Source organism: Aedes albopictus, chromosome 2, assembly GCF_035046485.1.
Source record: "Aedes albopictus strain Foshan chromosome 2, AalbF5, whole genome shotgun sequence".
In the NCBI taxonomy this organism is placed as follows: domain Eukaryota; kingdom Metazoa; phylum Arthropoda; class Insecta; order Diptera; family Culicidae; genus Aedes; species Aedes albopictus.
This window is the reverse complement of record NC_085137.1, coordinates 366,161,833-366,177,780: the sequence shown is the minus strand read 5'-3', so window position 1 is coordinate 366,177,780 and position 15,948 is coordinate 366,161,833. Positions and strand designations below refer to the sequence as shown.

At 37.9% G+C, this 15,948-nt stretch overlaps 1 protein-coding gene across 1 annotated transcript in view; it reads right to left on the bottom strand.

Moving 5' to 3' along the window:
* Positions 1-4,161: 4,161 nt before the first annotated feature.
* LOC109422860 (uncharacterized) overlaps positions 4,162-15,948 on the bottom strand; it is a 193,504-nt gene continuing 181,717 nt past the window's right edge. Inside the window, exon 2 of the mRNA XM_062852927.1 lies at positions 4,162-4,565. Coding sequence (XP_062708911.1) covers positions 4,383-4,565 — 183 coding nt within the window. The 3' untranslated portion in view covers positions 4,162-4,382. The remainder of the gene's footprint in view (positions 4,566-15,948) is intronic.

Genomic DNA, 15,948 nt, shown 5'->3' with positions numbered 1-15,948 from the left:
TCATTATATCATCCAGGCGATATTTAAAAAAGGTTATAAGAGATAACTACTGTAACTCTCTCAGTCGAAAATTTCAAAAAGTTCTTCTGGTCCACCTGAAAAAAAAACTAGGAATTTTGACAAAATTATACTATTCGAAAAAACTGCCAGCATTTCCTACCCAAGTAACAGTTTGATTACCAATTAGTTTTGTAGAGGATTTGAGAACGGAACTAAAATCATTTTTTTTTTAAATTTTGATTCTTATCATGGTTCTAAGAATCTCTTCTTGTCTATTTGATCAAAAACTGTTACTTGGGTAAGTATTCCAAGCCAGAGTGGTACATTGAATGTATTTTTAGTTTGTTTACCACAAATTTGAAATTTTGTACATTTTTGGAAAAAAAAATAAAAAAAGAAAACACTTTATACACGATTGTGAAACAATTTCTATAATTTTCACCCAAAACCATCGACAACTTCTTAAATTGTTAATAAGAAATTGCCATTTTTAATAGAATATTGCCATGAAAAATTTATTGTTAAACCATATACAAACTTAATAAAACTTTCTCCAGATATTTAGGATAAAAATCTAAATTTAGATAGTTTTACGAAAAACATCAGTTGGTTAAAACGAAACCGGGTGCATTTTCTAATTTATTGGTGTTTATCAAATAACGGAGCAGTTTATGTGCTCTTTTTTCCTGAAAGAAAATGTTTTTCCGTTTCACAGAAACCATTTTTGACAAAAATTAAAAAAAAATCATGGATTTTGGAAAATTATTTAGCATTTTCCACAACGAAAAAAATCTAGAGATATGTTGATCTTCCTTACTCTGTACCAATTTAAAAATAAATTGCTTCTTTATCTAATAAAAAATAGGTGACTGTAAAAAAAAAAGAAAAATGGCAGAGAGATTTTATGACTAGAGAAGAAAGCATGGGAATTCTCGACTGGGTTTTTCAATATGTATTTAGTTTTTAGGTTTCGGTCACGAGAAAATCGTTGATACTTTTAAGTTATAACATCCAACGTTTCGATCTTTGGGTGGAGATCTTCCTCAGGGCGAATTTGAAAATTTTCGATTTTGATTTTTCTAATTATTAATTTTAAACATCTCTATATTTTTATATTTTTTCGGAAAGCCTATTTGGGATACCGAGTTCTCAAGATAAAAACATTTTGAAAATTTATGATTATTTTTGAATATTTTCATTTTTAATTTTCTTACTGAATCATTTCAGTTTTCGTGTTACTTTAAGGAAAATTATATAAGAGTGTATTCAATTCCATTGAACTCTTTTATTATGATAGAATGATCGGAGAATGGTAAGTGTTGTGATTACCAATACAAAAGAAAAAATGATATCGGAGACAAAACATCTATTTTTAAATAATTTATTAAAAATTGAAATACGCTTCAAAGGACACTCAAAATTATTTTGAGATTTGCAGAACTGTCTCAAATATCAACCAAAAATGTAAAAGTTTCGATAGCCCAGGAAAGAAAAAAACACAAAAAAGCGCAAATTATTTTCCGTCTTAAGACGAAACTGGAAGCAGTTTGTCATTTTTTTGGTTTATGAATTCTTATTAAATAACGAAGCAATATTTTCAAAATCGGTTTTCGTACACCTGTAGCGTATGGATCAAGGTATCTCCTGATTTTTTTTTCCTAGAGAAAAACAGTTTTTCGTTTTTGCAGATACCATTTTTTTCTCGAAATTTGGTTAAAAGTAAAAGTTGAACAGTGAAACTGTTGGATGAAATACTGTACCATTTTTTACAGAAATATCGGGAAAAAGTGATGATAAATTTTGGAAGTAACATTTAGAGGCAGTCCTAATGAAAATGTTGCCAGCTCTGGTAGAATATAAAATTAGATTAACGAAATCCTTCTCAATTTTGTTTTTTTTTTAATTTTTACCATGGTTTTTTTTTATAAAAATGACAGTTTAGAAATATTACAAATTCACTAAACTAAATAAAATTTGTTTTCAGATGGACCAGTAAAACCAACCAGCAACAGTGCTAGAGGAATCCTGCCTGAATTTCTTTAAGAAATAAGTCTTACATGAAAGCGTTTTCATTTTAAACTTCACAGCTGAAAAAACTAATTTCTTAATACTAATTTTACACAGCCGATGTCACAGCCGAAAAAAATAATTTTAGAATACCAATAAATTTTGTAACAGTTTATTACAAAAATTAACAGCTAAACTTTGAAATGAATTCTAGGTATGATAGAACTTGAGAAAATTTGAAATCTTTACAGATTATGTCCAATTTTGATTGAATTTATGGGGAATAGCAGTCAAACTTTTTGAAAACATACTCGATTTTTAACGAAGCTTTTGTCAAAAGCCTGGACAAATCTAGTATATTAATATGATTGTAGAGATCATCTGGAGTAAACATTTCTAGAAAAGTCATCTAGAATTCCTTTTTTGCTTTATGAAGAATGTACATCTCCATTTTGAGCTTGTTTCTGTCATCTTTCTCAAGATAAATCCTTGCCACAACAGATTCCAAAAAGTGAAATCTTTAAAGGAATGTATTCAAATATTTGAGAATTGGGGTCAGCATTTGCTCTAGTAATACCTACGAGAACACGATTAAATTTTATCAATCGTTGCCATAACTTTCTTAGAAAACTATGAAAAATATATCCATGCAATTTCAATTTCTTTCTTCAGGAAACTCACCATGGGCTTTTCCGACATTGTTCCCGGAAATTTCTTCTGAAACTTCTTTCCAAATTGTGACGAAAAATCCAGGATACGGAAAGATACTCAACCTCCACAGGTTTCTTCATCAATACTTTCACAAGTTCTACAAAAATTTGTGGATATAAATTTCCTGAAATTGATTCACGAGTGGTCTTATGTCAGAAGATTGAAAGACATTTGGCCGAATGATAAATAGCCGATCAACATAAATGAACTAGGTTTGTTCAATATGGTTTTAAAAACTAATCTGATGTAGGGGAACTTGCGTATTTTAGGCAGTTTTAATCTCTTCCTCATGGGTTTTTTTTTAATCTGTTGGTCTTAGAGTTGGCCTCAAATCCTTCCCAACCAAGCTGAGCTATATGCCCAAATTTCAGGCAATTCGGCCCACAAAAACCCTTCATGACGAAGAGAACAGACCTGCCGATAATACCCTTTTTCACCCTACTACAAACTTTATCTGACAGATACAGCAATGGTTTTTTTGTTCACATTTTAGAGCATAATTTCAGGTGACTTTTCGTCCCACCTTTTGACAGTTACACAGGAACAAAACGTCGAATGCTAAAACCTCGAATTCCAATTCGTCGAATGCCAAAAAGTTGAATGCCAAAACATCGAAAGGGACAAAACGTCGATAACAAGTAATCTAAAATAATAGTGAGTTCTTTATAATTTTAAAGGAAACCCATTCTTTCACTTTTTGACGTTAGAGGTTTTGTCTTCCAACGGTTCACGCATCCTTCACGTAGAATATATTAAAACATACGGTCACAAACCAAGTAAACCAAATCAGGCCAAACATGTCTAAAGGTCCTATCTGCAGAAGAGAGGCTCTCTTTGGTTTTTTTCTCTTTCGTTAATATCTCAGCTGATTATTTGTATTATGATTGTCTCCTTGCATTGAACGATGATCAAACCATCGTCTTTTGATTTGTTCTGCAAAAATAGTTGAAAAGTGTACCATTACATTGCAATAATTGAAAGAGAAAGTGAACAAAGAGAGCCTCTCAAATGCAGATAGGACCTATTGAAATGTTTGGCCTGAAATATTCAACTTGATAATGGATGTGCGAGAGTTCGACTGTTGGATCTATATTCTAGGTTATGAAAATTCGGCTTATCAGTCCTTTTTTCTCTAGAACAATAATGGTTTTCGATTCGTCCCTACGTTTCGGTAACGTTTGTTACCATCCTCAGGGGAACTAGGTGGGGGTGTTTATTTGTACATTCGTTTTTAACAATATTAATTGTTAATTAACATTAAACATTAACATTTAATATTGTTAAAAACGAATGTACAAATAAACACCCCCACCTAGATCCCCTGAGGATGGTAACAACCGTTACCGAAACGTAGGGACGAATCGAAAACCGTTATCGTTCTAGAGAAAAAAAGACTGATAAGCCGAATTTTTCTAACCTAGAACAACTTGATAATTAATTAAAATTGCGATGGGTATTAGATTACTTCAAAATGTCATTGAAATAGATTTAGGATAGCTGTGAAGATAATATTTGTTTTTGTTTTGTAGGTTATTTCACAGTGCAAGGAACTAATATAAAAATATACATCTGCCCTCCAATTTGGGTGCATCCCCTTAGGCCAATCCACCCAGTCAAGAGACAAACGGAGTGAAGCACTCGCAAGTGGCAATTTGTAGCAACACTCAACCGACTGGAGAGAAGTGGAGAGGATCTGGTTCTTTTCGGTGAGTGGTTCGCCCTGGCCTGGTCCGGTCTGGCCAGGGCGCGTAGGCGAATCTCCACCCTCTACTTAGGTAGTCTGTGGTTTGTGCTGGTCTGGTCTGGTCTGTGATCCGCTTGCGCCATCCGCCGTAAGGGTTGCTTACCTGAAAAGACACAAGAGGAAAAAACGACAGACGAAATTAGTGTTTATTTTCGGGCTGGTTTGAAGAGGTTGGTCAAATTGGGATGGACAAAGAGACGAATTTGGGGGTGATGTGCTGCCATCATTTCGCAGTCAAGTTTTTGTGCAAGGGGAGATCGGGGTTGAATGAGTCCTCTGAGCTACTGTTCTCAAACGAAGATCCTTTTACCCCGATCCCCCTTAATAACTCTGAGTAGTGTTCTCCTCGGTACTCCTCGTCAACCTTGCACACTTTACTGGTTGCACCAGATCGCGCACCAGTTGGTGGAAGAATTTGCCAAGTGAAGCAGAAATTAATTACAACCGCGCTCTCGGACTGACTGGTAATCGGAAGCATGTTCGGTTTGTAATTGCAAGTTCATTTGGCTGATTAATTGTGAGCGAAACAACTTTACGCGTGAGTAGCGACCGGCCGACCGACCGGCTGACGACGCCGAGCCCTCTCGCGCCCGCGGGCCTTCCGAGAATTCCGCGCGCACCAAAGGTCGCCCCGGCGAAGCAATTAACCCCCTCCCTCTTCTCAGAACTTCACAGTTCGGTACACGTTCCTCGTGCGCGGCAGCGCACACACACAACGCCGTGTCCTTCCGCCCCACCGTGGGTATGTGATAAGACTGCACAAATCACGGTCCACCCCGGGAAAATTCTCGCTCGATTGCGAAATCGGATTTCACGTCCAATGCATGGTCGTCGTCGAAGTCGCCCAATCGGCATCATCCACAAGAACCAAGAGTGTCCAATCGGGACTACTTAATCACGCTTCACCGATCGGAAATCTATTTACCCCCTTGAGGGCAGTCAGCGGAAGAATAAACCTGAACCAAGTTTCGACCCCGCCAAATGTCCTTCTTCCGCTTTCGGCTGACCCAAACGCGCTATGGTATGGGGAACTGAAGTCAGAAGTCCGAAACTCGACAATGGTTGCATCACAAACATACGGATGAAACAGTAGGAAAAATCTTGTCAGAAATCTCTTAGAATCACAACTAGAGGCGCACGCATCGCTCTTCCTGGTACATGACGTTCCACGTTAGCACCTTAACCTGGAAACATTGTGAAAGATAGCATTCTTAGGAAATTCGAACATCCGCTGCTCTGTGACTCCACAGTTTCCAACTGCCCGGTGCATGGTTGGAATGCAGAAAAATGGGCATCTAAAAAGCTATCTTCTACTAACTAGAGACTATGGAGACGCGGGCAAGGCTGCTGTGCTGGGGTTCACAACACAGTTTCCGACCTTCCCGGGGACGGAGCCTTGGAGTTATTGTTTGTGTACGGTTGGGCTGCGCGGCGGCGAGTGTGTCGGTACCAAAACAAATTGAACGCTTTCCGCATATAAATGGCTGCTTAAAAACATACAAGCTCGTTGCCGTCGTCGTCCGTTGCAGTCGCCGCATCGTACCGGGCGGGCGGGCGGAGGTCCATGAGAGAACTTTGTCCAGCTGTTACGGCAGCGGGAACGAACGGTCACTGACTGCTTGTTTGGAGGTTTGGTCAAACAACTGCTGCGCCACGGTGGTCATCAGCAATCAGGCGGTTTGTCGTGGCTGTTGTGGACAATTCAGGGTGGACGTTCCGGGATATCAAATATTGTATGGAATGAACAGATCTGTTGAGATTTTTTTCTTCAAGACGTAAATAAACTTCGATTGAGGATTGGGCTCGAATTATCACGCATGCAAAAGTAAAAGATTTCTCCAGGAACTACGTCGGAGAATGGTATTACAGTGACCCCACACCGATTAATCACCTTAATTTTGTACGCTATTTATGAATCACCATTTTGATCAAATGGAGTGATCCATAAACTGTGGTCATTTTTGCCGATTCATAAATTGTGGGGTCACTGTACAATTTCTTGGTTTCTTTCCGATTCCCAACATATTTTTTTTTAAGATTGCTTCACGAATTCCACTTGAGAACTTTCCAGGATTTCCCTGAATTTCCAACGAAATTTCTTCAGGACTTCGCTAGGAGTCCTCTCGTGATAGCTTCCGTAGATGATCCCGGAGAACTTCCGGTATTTCTCCAGGAATTTCTCTCAAATGGTTCTTCCAGAGTTTATGCAAGAGATTCTATCAGTTTTTTTCAGAACTTTTCTCCTAGAGGGATTTTTTCAAAATATTTTCTGAAATCTTTCTGGACTTCATCTTAAGATTTTTATAGAAGTTTTTCACGATATTTCCTTTAAAGATTTCAAGAATTTTTTTTTCATATTTTTATCCCACGACTTTAACTAGAGAATAATTCGGAATTTGTTTCAGAAGTTCTTTCGGGACGTTTGCAAATGGACCTCTCGGGGTTTCCCCAAGAGGTCCATCTGGATTGTTCCTGGATTTTCTCTCTGGTGTCTTAAAGAATCCCTCCCATATTTTTTTTACGGAAATTATCCCAGGTTTCCCACAGAGGTTTTCCAGAATTCATCCCAGAGAATGATTATACAGGAGCGCTTCGATATTTTCCATGGAACTTCGTCACAGGTTCTATCAAGCATTCCTATACAGGTTTCTCCTAAAAACCCAAGAATCTTTCCTCCCGGGATTCACTCAGGGATTTCACAGGAATTCTTTCCCGAATTCGTCTTGAACTCTTCCCGCGATTACTACCTAAACGTCTACTGAAATTTCTTCGGGATTTTGCTGGAAGCTTCCCCGGGATACCTCCAGATTCATTCTGGCATTTCTCCAGGAATTAAGTATGGGACTTTCACGACAGTTTCTTCGGGGATTTATGCAGGATTTTTTCTTGATTTTTTTTTCGATTTTTTTCCTTAAACTCCTTCGGAATGTCTACAGGAGTTAGTCTCAGAGGTTCTCAATATTTTTTTCCATAACTATTCCCCTCGATGAATTTTCCCAGAGATCCTTTGAAGAAACCTTAAATTTGAGATTTCTCCCAGATGTCCTCTCGGCATTTTTTTTTTTCTAGTATTGCTCTCGGAGTTTCTCCAAGAAGTTCATCAGAAATGTTTTCGGATTCCCTTCCGGATTTTTTTTGTGGATATCATCCCGGGTTCCTCACATCGGGTTTTCTTAAATTCATCCCAATAAATGATTTTTGGGATTGTCTACTGGAATTCTTCAAGTGGTTTTTCAAGAAGCTCCCATCAGAGATTCTTTCCAGAATTCCTTCAAAGATTTACCCTAGAAATTCTCGATTCCTTCCATTTTCCTTCGCGGAATTTATCCCGGCATTTCTCCTTGATATAGTCACAGAGTTTCTTCGGAATAGCTACCAGCATTTTTTCCAGGATTCTTCTCTGGATTTCCTCGAGGTTTTTACAGCAGTTCTTTCGTGGAATCTCAGCAGAAACTCATCCATAAACATCAAGAAAAAATCGCAGCAAATCTTAAAATAATTTCTAGAAATATTTTAGACGGAAATATTGGATAACTAACGCTATAATATATTGAAGAAAACGTGAGAGGAGCTCAAGAAGCAAATCCGAAAAACCTCTAAGAGAAATTCTGGCAGAAACTCTAGAATCTTCCTCTGAAGAACTAAAAAAACTTCAGGATACACCAGGAAAAGCATCTGGGAGAGATGCCAAATGTATCTCCGGATGAAATTTACGAGGAAATCTTTGACCGGATTCCAGTTGAAAACTTTTGAAGAATTCTTCAAATAATCCCTGGAGGAGTATCTGAAGGAATCACATTACGATTTTTTGAAGATGTTCACTGGAGAATACCTGAAGAAACTCCTTGGAACACCTTCGCTATGGTTCCTAAAAGTATCTCTTGAAATTTTTTTGGAATAATTCCTAGAGAAATCCCTTGAGGAATCTGAAGAAACAAATGGAAAAAATATCTGTGAATATTGCTAGAAAAAAACCTAAACAATACTAAAGGAATTCGAGTAGAAATTCTTAGCGAATATTTCTGAAAAGGTTTTCGAACGAATCAGGAGAGGAAGTCCTAAATGTATCCTTGAAAGTAACCCTGGAGACACGTCAGAGAAAATACATAGAGGATTATCCGGAGATATTCATGAGGAAAACTCTATGGATTTCTGCACAAACTCCTGGAGAAACACCTGCTTGAAGCACTGAGTCAAATTATGCACGAATCTCTGAAGAAACCCTTGAAGAAATTTCTGAAAACATTTCTGGGAATTTCGAAAAAAAAAATCCAAGAAAATTGTCTGATGGGATTATGGGAGAAATGTTTAGCCAAATTTCAGTTTAAAACTCTGAAGGATTTTTTTTAATCCCTAGAGAAATATCGGAAGAATTCCAAATTTCTCAATAAATGAAAGTAGGATGTTCCTCAAAGTTCCTCAATTCTCCGGGAGATAATATCTGAAAAAAATCGCTAGAGAAATTTTCAAAAGAATCCTTGGGAATTATTTTGAAAACAAAGTCCTGAGGGAATCCAAAGAAGATCTTCTTTCTTTGGAGATATTTGTGAACATGGAGAAATTTCTTAAAGGATCCTACGATGAATTTTTGAAGAAGAAAATTTTGAAAGAAAATCCTTAAAAGCGTTTAGGCTCGAATTTCTGAAGTCATTACAAAAAGTTTTCCGAAAGAATCTTTGGAGCTATTTCTAGACGAATTATTCGATAAGTTTCTAGAGTAGGTTCAGAAGAAATTCTTTAAGATTCGCTAAAGGAATCTCTGGAAGAATTTATAAGGATAACTTTTGTAAAATTTCTGAAGGAGTTTTGATTTTTTGAAGAATTTTCTGTTTTCTAGGGGAAAATAGGAGAATTTTCTGGAATCCCTGGAAAAAATCCTGTATGAGTTCTTTTTGTATGAACTCCAGAGGAAATTTCTGGAGAAAATCCGAAGGAACTGCTAGAAAAATTAAAAAAAAATCTGAAGGAATGCCTAGAGGAATTTCTAAAGTGCTTTGAAGAATTAGCATTAAGTTTAAATTCACATATACAAAGAAATTAAAAAAAAATCTGAAGAAATCCAATGAAGACCTTCTTAAGGAATACAATACTGGAGAAATTATTGAACAAGGAGCCCATGAAGAAATTTCTTAAAGTATGCCACGAAGAATTTGTGAAATAACCACAGGAGAAACTTCTGAAGGAAAATCCTTGAAAGATTTTAGGAAAGAATTTCTGTAATGATTCATAGAAGACTTTTTGAAAGATTCCTTGAGATACAAAAGCAATCTTTTGCGATTTATTAAAGGAATCCCTGATAAAATTTATAAAGACAACTTTTGAGAAATTTCTGAATAAATTTGGATTTTTTGATTTTCTGAAGGAACCGTGGAAGATTTTCTGCAGAAATCCGTGAATGGTTTTCGGAGAGAATCTTTGCAGGGATTTCTAAAAGAATCCATAGAAGAAATTTTGAAGAAGTCCATGAAATGTTTCTTAGAAGAAGAATCGGATAATTTTCTGAAATCCCTGGAGAAATTCCTAAAGAAGGTTTTTTTTTTGTATGGTTGATAAAATTCCTTGTAAATCTCTAACAAATCTGAAGAAATGTGTAAAGAAATCTCTTAAGGAATCGTTGGAAAAAGTTGTGAAAATGGAGACATTTTTTAGAGGATCAAACAAAGTATTTCTGAAAGAGAAATTTCTGGAAAAAAAATCCTTGAAAGATTTAAGGAACCAATTTCTGAAGTAATTCAACAAATATTTGTCAAAAAAATCCTTGGTCCTATTTTGAGACGAATCCTAAGAGTAGTTTAAAGACGGGGTCCAGATGCAATCGTTTGCAATTTGCCAAAGGAATCTTTGGGAGAATATATCAAAACAACTTTAAAGAAATATCTGAAGAAATGCTGTTTTTCTGAAGGAATCGTTGTATAAATTTTTGACGAAGTTCGTGGATGACTTTCTGAGAGAATTTTCGGATTTCTGAAAAATCCATAGAGGAATTTTTGAGGAAGACCATGAAATGTTGTTTAATGGAAAAATTGGAGAATTTTCTGGAATCCCTGGAGAAGTTCCTAGAAAAGTTCTTTTTGTATGAATTCTAGAGGAATTTTCTGGCAGAAAATCTGAAGAAACCGGAAGAGAAATTGATAAATGATTCCTTAGATAAATCCCTGGCAAAAAAAAAATCAATCTTGTAGAAATGTTCAGAGCACTTTCTGAAGGAATCCGATGAAGACCTTCTTAAAGAAACCTTGGGGAAATTTGGAATCGATGCAGACATTTCTTAAATAATCCTACGAAAATTTTAAAAAAAATCTGAAATAATTCAAAGAATATTTTCTGACAAAATTTTTGGAGCTATTTCCAGACGTATCCTTGGGACACTTTTTGGAGGAGGTCCAAAAGCAATCCTTCGTGAACTCTGGAATCATTGGGAGAAGATAATGAAGAAAACTTTTGAGATTTTTTTGAAGGAATTTAGATTTTATATTTTTTTAAAGGGGTATTTCTGTGAAATTTCTGAAGAATTCCGTGGATGATTTTCCAAGAGACTTTTGGAGGGATTCATAAAAGCAATCATAGAGATTTTTCTTTAGGGTGTCCATGGAATGTTTTCTAGATGAATCTGGAGGAGTCTCTAGAGAAATTCTAGAATGGAATTTATGAACTTCACGGCAAAATGTCTGAAGTAATCCACGCGTTTTTTTATAAAAGATCCATGCGATTTTTTGGCTGTTATCAGAATCTCTAGAGAATTTTCTTAGGGCATCCTAGAAGAAATTTTGGAAGCAATCCATGGCAAGTTTCCCAGAGTTCCTTGTGAAGAAATCTTTAATTTGAGATTTCTCTCAGATATCCTCTAGCGATTTTTTTTTCTAGTATTGCTTTCGCTGGTTTCTCCAAGGCATCCAATAATCCCCTAGCAATTCTCGATTCCTTCCATTTTTCTTCGCGGGATTAAAGACACGGACACGTTTAGTACTTCAAAAGAATCTATTCGCTCTTTGAAGGAAGCATAACACTAGACAACGGACTAGCATGCAACGCCCAGTGGCACAGCCGAAAACTTTCCTGACAGCTGCGGCGAGAATCGGACCCTAGCACGATGCGACTAAATGCTTGGTGACACTAGCTGCACGACCACGAAGCCACACATTCGGGATTGATCTCGGCATTTCTCCTTGATATTGTCACAGAGTTTCTTCGGAATAGCTACCAGCATTTTTCCCAAAAAAGGGGTATTTCTGTGAAATTTCTGAAGAAATCCGTGGATGATTTTCCGAGAGACTTTTGGAGGGATTCATAAAAGCAATCATAGAGATTTTTCTTTAGGATGTCCATGGAATGTTTTCTAGATGAATCTGGAGGAGTTTCTAGAGAAATTCTAGAATGGAATTTATGAACTTCACGGCAAAATGTCTGAAGTAATCCACGCGTTTTTTTTATAAAAGATCCATGCGATTTTTTAGCTGTTATCAGAATCTCTAGAGAATTTTCTTAGGGCATCCTAGAAGAAATTTTGGAAGCAATCCATGGCAAGTTTTCTAAATGAGCTTTTGGAGATGAAGAAAGCCCAAGCAACACACATGTTATATAAAAGTTACGACAGCGCAAGTTTTGGTTGTATAGAAGTTTATTTTACGTTATTTCAACACAATGTTAGAATTACGTCAAATAAACTTCTATACAACCAAAACTTGCGCTGTCGTAACTCTATTATAACATGTGTGTTGCTTGGGAGGTCCGTAGGAATCCCTGAAGAATTTACTTAAGGAATCTCTGAGAGAACTCGTAGAATTTTTGAGAAATTTCTTAACCAATCTATGAAAGATTATTTAAAGCAACACCTGGGGAATGTTCTAACGAACTTAAAGAACATTCCCCGGGGATTATTCCAGGTGTTGCTCTAAATAATCTTTCATAATTTGGCTAAGAAATTTCTAAAAATTCTACGAGTTCTCTCAGAGATTCCTTAAGTAAATTCTTCAGGGATTCCTACGGACCTTTCTTCATCTCCAAGAGCTCATTTAGAAAACTTGCCATGGATTGCTTCCAAAATTGCAGGAATGACTAAGGAAATCTGTGAAAAGTTTTCCAAAGGAGTCCTTTAATAGGTATTTGGAGAAATCACTAGAGGAATTTCTGAAGAAAACTGCGAGGACATTCGTGAAAAAAATTCTGAAGAAATGTCTTAGGTTTTTCTGAATTATCTCATGCAAAACTTCATTGAAAATTTTCCAAAAGAGCTTCTCAAGAAATTTCTGAAGGTATTTATCGAGAAGTTTCTGGATTTACGGTGGATAGACATTTTTTATTGCATATGATGCTTTTTTTGTACTTAAACCACGCATATCTCAACGATCACTGAGGTTTAAGATTGAATGATTGAGAATTGCCAGGGTATTACCAAAAATCTGTTTCAAGTCTACTTAGCATTTTAACCAACGAATCGCCAAAAACTCCAGTCGCCAAAAGTTCAAATCTTACGCAACGGATAAACTGGTTGATGGCTCGTCACGGAAGCTGTATCGGGTTTTCCAATTTTCCAAACACGCGTGCGAGGGGGAAAAGTACCCTGTCCCTACCCACCAGCCCGTCTCTAGTCTCACCAGCGGAACTGTTTTGAAAAGCTTCATTAATTTTTACGATAGTGGATACATGGAAGTTTCGGAAGAGACTAGCGGCGCCGGATTTTTTGACCGCGCGGTTTGCCTTGCCAAAACTGAGAGCCAAAGAAAAAAAAACACGTCGAACGCTGTGGCGCTGGAGATAGTCGCTCTCGAGAAGAGGAGAGTGTGTGTTATAATTAAAATAAATTATCAATAATAAAACTCGTTAGACATTCCGACACGGGGGGTGCTGGTGCAAGTCGTCGTAGTTGTCGGTGGCAGCATCATGATGATGATGATGCTCGCGATCGTTCACGCCGTTGTCGGTGGGTGGGTCGTGGCCCCCTGCTAAGGTGGGTGAATTACCATTACACTACGTCAGTTGGAGAGTACAAAGTAGTTGCGAGTCGGTCGATATTCATGTTAATTTTATGTTACTGCCATCGATACGAGCAGCAGTAGCAGCGCAGCGAGCAATTGTTATTGCACGGTGAGGGTTTAACAGCATTTTTTGTTCGGGCCGGCTGGCCGCGGCGTCTCTATTGCTCTTCCTGCCGCCGCCTTATTGCCGGTTACTTTAAACGCGAGCTATGTGGAGGTCGAATTTATGTTTCTATTTCATTTGAGCCGATGCTAAGTAGTTTGCTGCTTAGCTGCTATTCGCGGTGTTGTAGGTTGGTTGGTTGGAGAGGTAACAAGGTTTGAAGGTCGCTCGTTCAAAAATCGCTTTACACCCGGCGAGCTCGCGCGTAGCTTTTGAACTTGTTGCTTCCGAACTGGAGTGTATAATTAAAAACGGTACGAGGTGTAGATGTGCGGTAGTAGTTTGGGCGGTTTGTTGTTTCAGGTGAAAATGAGCTATTAGCATAGAAATTGTTTCAAGGTGATTAGTGTGGCTCGGCAGCGGCGGCGTGGCTGGCCTGGTGTGTTCCGCCCGGTAAGGCATGAAAGTGTGAACTTGATGAGTCAATGAGTGGCTTTGGAGGTCGTTTCGTCGTGAAGAGCCTGATTTCCAATTCTGAATTTCTCTCACACCTCTCTTTCTCGGCTCAGCTCTAAGCTCATCCCATTACCCAATCAACATCCCAATAAATATGCCGATAAAAACCAACCATGCCCAAATACGGAACCAACTAGGCAATGTGGCAGCGGTAGTCCAGGTTCGGATCTCACGTTTAGGGACTATTTTTTTTAACTTTTAGGATAAAATAAGGATTTTTTGGGATTCTGAAAATTTGGTCGCTGATGAATTTGTTAAGCTAATAATAATTAGCTAGGAATACATCTTGAGTGTCTATTATGCAGATTCATTGTTCCGTGGTTTAGTTGATTAAAGCGCTGAACTTGTAATACTCAGTCGTTGGATCGAATCTCACAGCAACAAAAATTTTTTTGGTAAATTCATCTCTCAAAGTGTCCAAGTCACACAATGCAATCGAGTTTCAACCTTATTCGTCAGAACCTGCCCTGATTCGACTCTGCCATCGCCCTGGCACATTATCAAACTCAGTCACACACAGCTTCAACTTCCTACGCACCGAACCGAAACAGCCTTCGGCTTCATTAACGTTTTAATGTTGTACCCATTTAACCCTACCACCGCACCGCCGCCACCACCATGAACCGTTTGTTCCTTCAGCCTCGGGGCAATCATCACCGAAAAAAAAATAAACTCCACATCACAGAAGGAGGAAAAGTCCCATTCGTCGTTTGCTCCACCCACGCCAGCCACACATTCAGTTCAGAGTTGAATGCTAGAATCCCAAGGACCACCACAACCCGTACTAGGAAACGTATGCTATCGGGTGATTGTTATGCTCAGTATATCCAAACGCCGCACCAGCCAGCTACCAGTAGACTAAATTTGAAGGTAGCACCCTTCGTTATGAACCTCCCTCTATCTTCAGCAGTAGTCGCAGCCAGCCAGCACAGTTCGCAGTTGGGAGTCTGCGGAGCTAGCTGGTCTGGTCTGAGTGTGTAAGATGAATGTTTATGGCAAGTTTGATAATGGAAACATGCCGAGCATAGGCAATCAGCTGATGCCTATCTGCTGTTGTTGGGATTGTGTAGGGATTTGGTACCGGGTAGACTTTGCGGCGAGATGTATGTGTTTTGGAAGTTGCTTCGTGGGCACTTAGATAATCCAATGATTTGTTGGGTTGTTTGCTGGAATTGCAGGAAGCATTGAGTGAAGTTTTTGGTAGTGGCTCTAGGTAAATTGAATCGGTGAAATCCTTTAATGGCAATTGGAGATTTTGATGTAGAAGAAAAATGAGTTTTCATACGCTCACAAGTCATTCAATAATGGGTCGTATGAATGTGAAGCAATGGATTCCAATATTTGGTTGTAACTACTTCTTGAAGAACTTGGTCTTATGATTAAACGAAAATCTCAAAAAAAATCAAGTCCAAGATTTATTCTGATATTTTCTTGAACATCTATCAAAATTTCTTTCAAATTTTCTCCAGGATTTTCGCGATTTTTTCTTGGAGTTCTTTCATGGCTTCATACAGAATATTGTACCGAATTCTTCCAGCTTTTTCTTCTATTTTTTTTTTTTTTACAAAATGCGTATGGACCTCTTTCAGTGATTTATCCCGGAATTTCTCGTGGAGGTTTCCACAAAGGCGTTTCACAGCTCTTTTGCCTGAGTATCTCCGGTTATTTTATTGTAAGTTCCTCCAGATTTGTTCCTTGAGTTCCGCGCGTGATTTCCCCGTTTTTTTCTGAAACTCCACAATCGCTATCGATAAGAAAAATATCACTTGTTTTAGCGGGATTCGAACGCACAACTCTGTAACGCTAGTCCGGCGCTTTAACCAACTAAGGCACAGAACAAGTTACGATTTTGCGGAATAGAATGTCAAACTTATTTTGTCCCGTCTTGCAAA